We start from the raw sequence: 11,423 nt of genomic DNA on the forward strand, positions 1-11,423 counted from the left end.
AGAAGGGTGGTGGTTCAAACCCACCAGCCACTCCTTGGAAGGAAGGTTGGGCAATCTACTTCCGTAGTGATACCACCTTGGAAACCCAAGGAGGGGTCACTATGAGTTGGGTCTGACTCCACGGCACATAACAACAACAACGTGATTTGGGTGCAAGTTTAGTAGGCTGTAATCTTTATGGGAACAGATCACCATGTCTCTTCTCCTGCAAAGCTGCTGGGTGGGTTCAAACCACTGACCTTTTCGTTATCAGCCAAGTGCTTAACTATCGTGCCACCAAGGCTCCTTTTAACTTACAGGCTATAGTGTTTGATTGTTTTGGAACAATATACCTACATGTATACTTCACAATATACATACATTTTCTACCTTTAATTTTACTCTCACACCGTTAATATTTGGAGTCCTAATTCCTAAAGTCAACCATCAAGACTGGTTAGAACTGGCATTGACCCAGCAAACACTAACTTTAATCACATGGTAAAAAGGACAGATGGCTTTTGTGTCACTGTTTCATAACTGTTTCCGTTGTGGTTTCAACTCCCAATGCTCTCTTCTGTGGAATGTAAAATTCAATTTAAGTACTGAGGCACTTAAAGGAAAAAAGACCTAGCAAGACATTTGGCCTAAATCCCTAATGGATAAACCGGCTACAACTTTTATCTCTTTTTAATTATTAAAAGTAAACTAAAGAACTCTGGGATTTCCATGGAGACTACAAAATACATTTTTGGTTGACATGCATTGCTAGCTTTTCATGTTAATAACCAAGAAATTAAAAGCAATGCTGCATGTATAATACAACCTGAAGCAAAATAATTAGTCACATGGGAGACTCAAGACACTCCTCAAAATGGCATCTGGCTAAGCAAATAGACAAAAAAAAAAAAAAACCTAAATCTTACAAGCAAAAGAAACAGATTTAAAAAATGAATGGTGGTATATTGTACAAGGGACTATTAATCAACAACAAAAAGGAACAAACTACTGACAAATACAACAATAGAGATGGTCTCGAAAGCATTACACTGAGTGAAGAACGCCTCATATCAAAGACCACACTTCTCTTTCTGTGAAATCTGAGAGCAAGCAAAACTAATGTATGGTGGCAACCATCAGAGAAGTGCTTACTTGGAGTGGGGACTGACTGAGAAGGGACATCATGGACCTTTCTGGGTGATGACAACGACAGGTGTGCAGGTTATACAGGTGTATGCACCAGCTGCTCCATGTAAGAAAGATGAGGTGGTCTGCTTACATAAAAATGTGTTACAGCCTTGGAAACCCCTTGGGGGTTGCTATGAGTCAGAATTGACTCAATGGTAGTGTTTGTTTCTTTTGAGTTTATGCATTTATCAGGAGCCCCAGTGGCACAGTAGTTAAAGTGTTCGACTATGAACCAGAAGCCCAGTAGTTCAAAGCCACCAGCTGGTCCATTGGAAAGATGTGGCTGTCTGCCATAACTGTGCCCTCTCAGGCAGTTCTGGTCTACCCTACAGGGTTGCCATGAGTCAGAATCAACTTGATGGCAATGAGTTTAGGGTTTTTTCTTTTTTTTTTTTAATGCATTTATCAAAACTTCAGAAATGAATACTTAAATCTGTGCATTTCATCATATGTAAATTAAATATTAACAAATACTGAACTCAGTACATGAGGAAGTACACTCATGTTGTATACCATGATGTACTGCACTGGGCAAATCTGTTGCAAAACACTTCTTTAAATTGTTAAAGAACAAAGATGTCACTTTGAAGACTAAAGCGCACCTGACCCAGGCCATGGTCCTTTCAATTACCTCATGTGCATGTCAAAGCTGGACAACGACTAAGGAAGACTGAAGAAGAACTTGATGCATTTGAATTCTGCTGTTGCAGAACACTGAATGAACCATGGACTGCCAGAAGAACAAACAAATCTGTCCTGGAATAATTACAGCTTGAATGTTCCTTGGAAGTGCGGATGGCAAGACTTCATCTCTCACATTTTGCTCATGTCATCAGAAAGGACCAATCCCTGAAGAACATCATGCTTGGTAGAGGATGAGTGAAAAAAAATGGAAGACCCTCGATGAGATGGACTGAGTGGCTACAACAACAGGCTAAAACACAGCAACAGTTGTGAGAATGGCATAGGACCAGGCAATCTTTCTTCTGTTGTACACAGGGTTGCTTTGAGTCGGAACCAATTTGATAGCACCTAACAACAACAGGTGGTTGATGTAATGTACTCATTGTGAAATTGTTTCAGTTTCATTGAATGCTTGAAATTTTTCATAAAATGTTGAAAAAAACTAAAACAAAACCAATGAACTAATTGGAAAACTACCATCCTTATGAACACTAAAGTCACATAGCTACAGTAATAATTTTTGAAAAACCACCTAAGATGAAACTATCGGTCTCCTCTCATCTGGAGCAAAGAAGAGTGAAGAAAATCAAAGTCATGTGGAAACAATTAGTCCAAAGATATGACAGACCATGAGGACCTCAGCCTTCATGACCCTGAGACCAGAAGAACTAGATGGTACCCAGCTATCAATGCCAACCCCTCAGAAAGGGATCAAAATTGGATAGAGTGGGAGGAAAAATGTGGAACAAATTCAAAACCACAAAAATGACCAGAATTACTGGTCAGATAGAGACTGGTGGAAGCCCTAAGACTATGGCCTCAGGTTATATTTAGGGCCTGAAAATGGTCTCACTTTCATGGATTGGCTCTCAGCCCAACAGCAGAAAGACCTACAAGCAGAACACCTACCCCAAGGAGATGCACCCCTTAGATCAATCAGCCATGAGACATCAGAGAGACAGCATTCACAGAGGGAAAGCTGGACAGACAGGAGGGCATAGGTACAAGGGCACAGGGAGGGGCAGTCACAGGGAGGGAGGAGAAGCGAGCTGGTTATGGCTGGAGATCGTAACTGGGGCCGTGAAGTCAAACGTGCATGAACTGTTGAGAGTGAAATGAATCTGCTTTGTAAATCTGCATCCAAATCACAATAAAAAATTAAACATAATAACTTTTGAAAAAGCTCAGAAAGTTCTAAGTTACAGCAACAGGCAGCATCTTTAATTCTGTTGGTCATTTTGCTTTGCTTGTTCATGAGTTCCAAGAACACAGCGATGTTGGGGAAAGTGAATAAATATTTTTGTATCACCTCTAAATGCTTCTGACCAAGAAAACAGCTTGAGAATCACAGTGGGCCAAGATGTTCCTTCTCACTGACCTTTTGTATACCCACAGACTGGCGAATATTCAGCTTTCTTTTTCTCTGAAAGGTATCCAAGTCCCATAGTTGTGCAGTATCAGAAGATGTAGTGATGGCATATCTCCCTGAGGCGTGCACAGAGATCGAAAAGACTGACGACTCATGTCCTCTCATCCAGCTAACTAGCTCTTTGGTAACTGTGGGGAAAAATGAACATCCATGAATTGATACAGTCAATGGCAAGGTATTACATGAGACACCTCCACTAGCATCTATAGAAACAGGAGCCTGTGGCTAACCAGGGATGATGGCAGTAGATGTGTATCATGGGAAACAGCAGGAGATGAGGTTTGATTGAAAGGGCTTAGATACAAGCCTAAGTGTGAGAGAAGCTTTCTCTTGTGGATGACAGCTTTATGTAGAGAATGCCAATTCCAGTTCTATTTCAGGAAGACTACTGGAGGACATATGGTTGATATACTGGCAGTATGGAAGAGATGGGACAAAAAGAATAATTTGCATTTTGCTGTAACAATCCAGGCATGAGATAAGGAGGGTTTAAACTAATAAAGTTATGGAGAAAGGAACAAATTCAAGAACTATGAAGGAAAAAAAAATCAAAGGATTAGTGATGGAAGTATTGAGATAAAGGAATAAAAATTACTGTGGTTCTAGTTAAGTACAGGGTGCTACTTTCACTAATATAAGAAATACATAAGGAAGAACTGATTGTGAAATGTTAGAAGACAACAGATTTTAAAAAACTGATTCTAAGGTTTGTGTGTGTGTGTGTGTGTTTGTGTGTATGAATGAGCAGAGAAAAGTCTGATAAGAAAACACCAAAAATTATTCATGATAAATTTAACTCACTGCCATCGAGTTGGATCCGACTCATAGTGACCCCTCCTTGGGTTTCCAAAGTGGTATCACTATGGAAGTAGGCTGCTCAACCTTCCTTCCAAAGAGTGGCTGGTGGGTTTGAACTACCAGCCTTCTGGTTAGCATTCAAATGCCTTAGGCACTATACCACCAGAGCTTCCATGATAAATTTGGGGACAGTTAAAATAGTGATGTTTGAACATGATGAACTAAACTGTACCTGTGAAGCCTGTTGAAATGGCAGATATTTTGTTACACAAATATTTACCACAATTAAAACTGTTCAAATTATCACTGGGAAGTAAACTGTAATTGACTTTTATTTTCCCTTTACACTTTTCTGTATATCATCAAGTTTTCTGCAGTAGGCATGCATTACTTTTATGATCAGAATTTTTTTTCCCCCTGGAAAGAAGAACTGAAGAGAACAGTCAGAAGCCAAGACATGAATCTGGGAAACATTAAGATACAAAGTAGGTCGAAGCTGTAACAGAAAAACAGATAATCCCCTAGGGAGAGCAGTGGTTTCTAGCAGCAGTCTAATGTCTGGCCTTAGTCAATGATCAGCTTTTCACTGGTCTTGGTGAAATGAGAAAAATAAGGACAATGAGATGAGTTTTGCATAAAGCTAAATTTAAAGTAAATTCACCAAATTCACTGCCATCGAGTCAATTCTGACTCATAGGGACCCATATTGTATTTTTGGGGTGGTAAATCTTTACAGAAGTAGATCGCCCCATCTTCCTTCTGTAGAGTGGCTGGTGGGTTTGAACCGTTCACCTCTTGGTTAGCAGCCAAATGCCTTATCTATTATGCCACCAGAGCTCCTGTTTTTTTTAACTAGCATTATATCCCTCCAAATTTTCTGCTAAAGAACCAAACCCTTTTTTATGAAACAAAATTATATTGTTCTTTTCAATGTCAATTAGAATAATTAAAAGTTGACAACTTATGTGGGTTCCTCCACTTTTTTTATTTTTAATTGGGTCAAAAAGCCTAAGAACCACTAAAAGAATTGGGAGAGCTACTACTAAGAAACAGAAAGGCAGAATAACAAAGAGCATGAAGAGTAAAGAGAGACTCTGACAGTAATCCAGTACCATCCAGTGCTCCTGAGAAGTAGGGTGGAATGTACAAAGAGGATCCAGACAATCAGAGGTTACTCCTGACCTCAGGGATGGAAGTGTCAGCAGCATGCGTGGGGGAGCCAGAGTCAGAACAGGTGCACAGAAGCTGTGGGAGAGTGGGCTTTGGCAGGGAAGGGAGAGAGAAAGGGGCAGCTGGAGTTAGGAAGACCAAGGCTGCATCTCAGGAAGGTGCTCTCTTGGGACAGGAATTCAATAAGGAAATATGGGGAAGAAGAACAGGATGTACAGTAGAGAATGGGTGGAATCCAAGGAAAGGAATCCAAGGAAGGATGAGTATAAAGACAACATTTTAAAACTAAAATTGAGAGCAAGGACCCTACAGCCAGACTGCCTAAACCGGAATCCTGGTTTTCCCACTTACAAGTCATGGGACCTCGATTAAGTTACCTCTGTGCCTCAGTTTCCTTACCTGTAAAATGGAGACAATAATAGTATCCATCTCCTTGGGTTACTATAATGATTAAAGTGAATTAATAGGTATAAAGTCAAAGAACAGTACCTGGCAAAGAATAAACACTACGTAAGTGCTAGCTATCACTATTATTACTACTCATCTATCTTTTTAAACTTTATAACACGTCTTAATTTAATAATAAAAATACAGTTGAGATCTCTTTTTTTTAAAAAAATAAATGTAATAGGTTCAGTCTAATAAAAAATACAATGTGGTATAAAATACATAGGCTGTTAAAATATGTATATTTTATTTTTGCACTTCAGTATTTTTCTTTGCTTCAAAATGACAAAGAGGAGGACTTCTTACCTGTATCAAAACATTTAATAGAATAATCAGCTAATGCCACAAGGAATTCAGACCTCCTACGAAGATTGAAGGCCAGAGCCGTGCAAGCTTGTGCTGTTCGCTGAACAAGGTTAAACCTATCAAGAGATCACTGCATTAGGACCAGCAATTCTTCAAGTCATCACAGAACCTTAGTGACTTGCTGATTCATTAAATCTGGGGTAAAGACGGAGGAATCTGGAATTCCTTATGTGTGAAAGAAAGACAAGAATTGCTATTTTATCAGGTTGTGGAGATAATTAAATGAAGTAACAAATAATGTGTTAAGCACAGTTCTTGGCACACAGACCTCACTGCCATTGAGTCAGATCCCACTCATAGCGACCCCTCCTTGGGTTTCCGAGGTGGTATCACTATGGAAGTAGATTGCCCAGTCTTTCTTCTGAGAAGTGGCTGGTGGGTTTGAACCACCAGCCTTCTGGCTATCAGTCACATGCCTTAGGCACTACACCACCAGAGCTCCCTGGCACATAGCTAGTGTTTAATTTATTAAAAAAAAAAAAAAAAAAAAAAGTTGAAGCTTTTGAGTTTGGACAAAGGAGAAACCAAGTTTAGGGATAGGAAATAATAGGTGTGATTTGAAACAGGTTGAGTTTAAGGCCTTTGAAAAACATTAAGAGCAGCAATGTCCAAGAAAAATATAATGCAAGTCATATATGTCATTTAAAAATTTTAGGACCCACATTGATAAAGTAAAAAAACAGGAAAAACTAATTTTAATATATTTTATTTACTTAAGTATATTTTATCTAATAATACATGCATTTCTAAAAATATCTTTTAAATATCTAAAATATTGTCATTTCAAGATGTAACCAATATAAAAATTATACTGATTCTGATCCTGATATATTTTACATTTTTTTCTAAATCGTCAAAATCCATGTATGTTTCACACTCACAGCACACCTTCCTTTGGGCCAGCCACTTTCCAAGGATGCAACACGCACCTGTGCCTAATGGTTAGCATACGTACAGGAAAGCCAAACCTAGATGTGTCCTTCTCTGAGGTCAGCTGTTGCGTGCCACTGAGTCGATTCCAACTTGTGACGAGCCGACGTGACAGAGCTGCTGTACAGGTTTCCTAGCCTGAAACCTCCACGGGAGCAGACCGCCAGGTCTTTTCTCCCAAGGCGGACTAGTGGGTAGCAGAACCAAATCGGAGCTTCCACGTGGCAGCGGAACCAAGGCCTGATGGTGACAAGACCATCAAAGAGAACGCCTGGCACATGGAGGGACGCAGGCCAGAGACAGACGCCTGTGCAGCCACGTTAAAGGGGGCGGACCCTGGAGGAGTCACCAAAGCTGGGGCTGGGGGTTGGAATATGATCAGAAAGGCAGAAACACCAGGAAAAAGCTGTAACATGAAACAGAAAGAAACAAATTTCATGGAGGAGGGGAAGACGAGAGCATTCAGAGCTTCAGAAAGATGAGAATTTAAGGGAGACCATGAGATTGGCCAATTAGGAAAACTGAAAGAACCCAGCTTTAGAATCAGGCCTGATGTCGTCTCAGCTCTGCCATTTACTAGCTGTGAATGTTTACAGAGAGAAAAAGGACAGCGAGCAAAATAAGAGGACAACTTGCAGGGCAAAGGAAAGCCACAGAAGATGGGATGAAAGACCCCAGTTCCAGGGATTAGAACCAGAGAAACCATGATGATCTACTTTTATGAATGAAGTAGGAAAGAGGTAAGGTTAGTTGAATTGTAAGTAAAAATAGATAAAGCAAGTGAATTGCTAAACATCACTGATGTTGAAGTTCCCTGTCAGGAAATGGAGTCAACCAACAATTACTTTGATCTAGCTACAGGACCAAAGAAGTGCCAGTTGTACTGACTGAAGATTGGGAATTGGCAAAGTAGGTGAGTCAAGAGTAAAAAGAGCAGGAGAATTGTGAGCATCATGTTTTTGGTAAAGGCAGAAACAATGACTAACAGATGTCTTACTTAATAAATCACAGAAAAATGAACATTATATGAAGGATCCCCTCCTCTTTTCCTGAACGATGAGAGTAAGTTACTGACATCATATGTTTCCTACAAACCAATTCTTCTATATAATCACAATACAGCCATAAAAATCAGGAAATTACATGGATGTATTTTAAAAAACACATTTGTTCCTTTAGCAATACTGCTACCCAGCACTGTAACTCTATGAGAAATCTAACATACTGTCTTTTTATCATTTTCCTCCTTCAGTCAGCACTTTGCATAGCAGCACAGTGCATGGGACACAGAAGAACTTAATAAGCCTTCCTGAGTGACCAGTGAACAGCGTGTCCTAAAATAGTAAATCATAAATAAATAAACATTGAACGCATCTGCTTACCTGTTTGTATGCAAGTCAAAAACATAGATATTTCCTTGATGGTCCCCAGCAATTAAGCGATCACCCGAGCTATCAAAAGCCACATTCAGAAATCGCAAAGCTTTTGGAAGATACTCAGAAGTGCTGTGAATGATGTTCACTATAATTCTGCCAAACACAAAACCAAGCAAAACAACAGACATTCAATTATATGTCAAACATTACCGGCGATTGTGAAAAATCTGATTTCGAAGATTCGATTGTACCCATTCATCCCTCTCCCTCCGCTGCTGCTCTTTCTCCTGGTCCCTAGAATCAATTTTACAGCAATTTCTGAAACGCTGTTCAGAACTCACCGTGTGTCAGACACTGAGCAAGCCAGGAGCCAGGAGTAATGCGATAAACAGATATGGTCTTTACCCTCACAGTGCTGACAGTTTAGTGGGAGAGACAGACATTAAACACATATATAAGAGTTACAAGTTGTGAATAACTGAGGGAAAACAACAGAGTGTGATAAGGGAATACGTAGCAGACTGAATAAACTGTTATATTAAGCACCAAACACCAAACCAAACTACTGCCATCAGATCGAACTCATAGCGACCCCTCCTTGGGTTTCCCAGGTGTATCACGGAAGTAGATGGCCCAACCTTCCTTCTGAGGAGTGGCTGGTGGGTTTGAACCGCCAGCCTTCTGGTTAGCAGTCAAGTGCCTTAGGCACTATGCTACCAGAGCTCCCACCCATATTAAAAATGGACATCTGTAAAAATTAATGACGATGTAGGAGCTGGCGGTTCAAACCCACCAGCCACTCCTCGGAAGGAAGACGGGGCAATCTACTTCCCTAGTGATACTGCCTCGGAAACCCAAGGAGGGGTCGCTATGAGCCTGGTCTGACTCGACGGCACATAACAACAACTCTTACGTAAAATATCTTAAACTTGATACCCCAATTTTAAGTTATCTTATTAAGATTTTATGATGCAGAATGTTGTAAAGGAAATTCGGTGCACAAGAGTTTTATTTTCATTTCTACTACAGTTACCGTAATACCTGAAGGTGAGCTCCGTGAGGAAAAGGGGACACTGGGCACTCCTGCGTGTACCCCAGCACCTTCCCACTGCACAGCCCACGCCCTCCCGTCAAGGCCTTTACCCGTTCCGAGTTGCGGGAGTTGGCTTGCGGTGCCATATTTTGCCGCTCTCTTTGTTGCCCAGGTCTGTGCTCTGCATGGCTAAGGCCACGAGCGATAGCGGACTCAGGACCAGCCCGACCGCCTCCACCTCCAGATTGGTAGGTAACCGTCCTAGCCTTCCCAGCACGCCCCGCGCTCCCGGGCGGGGAAATTTGAGCGCGGGGCTCCGCGGCTGGGGCCCGCGGACCGTACCAACCGCGTGCAGGCGTAGGCCTTTGTATTTACCACTATTTGGAAGCTGACGCTCCCAAACTCAGCCCAGGCATGCCCTCCCGCTCTGGACAATAGAGTCAACCAACGACCGTCTCTTACTCTCCGTCCCTCTTTGGTCCGTCCCCCGGGACCCAAAGCCTTCTGGGAATCGTAGTTCTCTGCGTGCGGAGCGCGGGCGCTGGAAATGTACGTGTGAATGCTGTACCCTGGGCACCTTACGAGGAGCGTGAAGGCAATAAAAGTTATTTTCTCCTGATGTCCCCGCATTCCGTTAAAGATTCGTATGGAGTGAGAAACGGTTTTAATTCTCTTGAAATCCAGATTTCTAGAGTCTGGGAGCTCTGTTGGCATAGTGCCTAAGGCACTTGATTACTGACCAGAAGTCTGGCTGTTCAAACCAGCCACTCCTAGGAAAGAAGACGGTGCAATCTACTTCCATAGAGATACAGGAGCTCTGGTGGCAGTCTCGGAAATCCAAGGAGGGGTCGTTATGAGTTTACTCGACTGGACGGCACTGAGTTTGGTTTTTGTTTTGAGAAGTTGGGGTGACTCACCCAGGCCATTTACCCTTAGGTGCCTTTTCGAATCTTGAAACTTGAAGAACACGGTCTCCTAAAAGTTACTCTTAGGCTACTGCTGTCTTTTGCTATTGCTTAACTGACTACCTACCTGAGGTTTTTCCATTCTAGCAGACTAACCCATCTGCTGGTCGGGTGAAATGAAAAACTTGATTTTCTTCAATATAAGCCAGGTTCCTTTCAACAATGCACATCTAACAGTTACCTTTAAGTAAAGCAATGGTCTAAATAAAATAGTAAAAACTGGGTTCTTTTGCGGAATTATCTGTGTGCAGTCAGTGTGGAGGAACAGAAATCCAAGGTCAGACTAGAAACTGTGTTTTGGTGTAAATTGTTATTCTATAAACACTCTTCTGGTCCTGTTTCCATGGCAATGCCAATACGATGTGATATAAGAAATTCGGAAGGTCCTTTCATCTTCAGAACATTTTTGATGGGTGCCAAAGTGCTTAAGGCATTGGCTGCTAACCAAAGTTCCATGGTTTGAACTTACCAACTGCTCATCAGGACAAAGATGAAGCACTGTGCTTCCAAAAAGATAACAGCTTTGGAAACCCTACACCAGTTCTACTCTGTCCTATTGGGTCACTAGAATCACTGGATGGCCGTGGATTTGGCTAGTTTTTTTTTTTTTTTTTCCTCTTGGTGTTGTGTTTCAGTCAAAATGTTATCCAGATTTCCATATCATATACAGGTATCCCCTACTTTTCAAAAGTTTGCTATATGCCACTTCATTTTTACAAAAGACTTACAGTAGTACCTGTTTTCACTAATCATAAGAAATCCAAAGAGGATTTTTGCTTTAAGGAAAAAAGATGGAAAATGAAACTAGCATCCAGAGTTTGTTTCTCAGTGAGCCATTAAAGAGGCAGGCACGGCCAGAGCAGTGAGAGTGATGTTGTCAAGCTCCTTCTCCAGGAACTACACTCAGCATTTCAGCATCAAGCTACCATAGCTTTGAATTGCGTCTGTGAACATTAGATGTTAGTGTTATTTTGGGGTTTTATGTGTTATTTAGGAGCTCTGGTAGCATAGTGGCTAAGGCACTTGACTGCTAACCAGAGGGCTGGTGGTTCAAACCC

General features: G+C 41.3%; 1 protein-coding gene across 1 annotated transcript in view; it reads right to left on the bottom strand.

Moving 5' to 3' along the window:
- TBC1D31 (TBC1 domain family member 31) overlaps positions 1 to 9,587 on the bottom strand; it is a 50,658-nt gene extending 41,071 nt beyond the window's left edge. Inside the window, exons 1-4 of the mRNA XM_007943431.1 lie at positions 9,511 to 9,587; positions 8,374 to 8,520; positions 6,002 to 6,117; positions 3,230 to 3,408 (exon numbers count right to left, since the gene is read on the bottom strand). Coding sequence (XP_007941622.1) covers positions 3,230 to 3,408; positions 6,002 to 6,117; positions 8,374 to 8,520; positions 9,511 to 9,587 — 519 coding nt within the window. The remainder of the gene's footprint in view (positions 1 to 3,229; positions 3,409 to 6,001; positions 6,118 to 8,373; positions 8,521 to 9,510) is intronic.
- Between the last annotated feature and the right edge of the window lie 1,836 nt (positions 9,588 to 11,423).

This window comes from Orycteropus afer, unplaced genomic scaffold (assembly GCF_000298275.1).
Source record: "Orycteropus afer afer isolate SDZICR_OR568_19922 unplaced genomic scaffold, OryAfe1.0 scaffold00106, whole genome shotgun sequence".
NCBI classification, from domain to species: Eukaryota; Metazoa; Chordata; class Mammalia; order Tubulidentata; family Orycteropodidae; genus Orycteropus; species Orycteropus afer.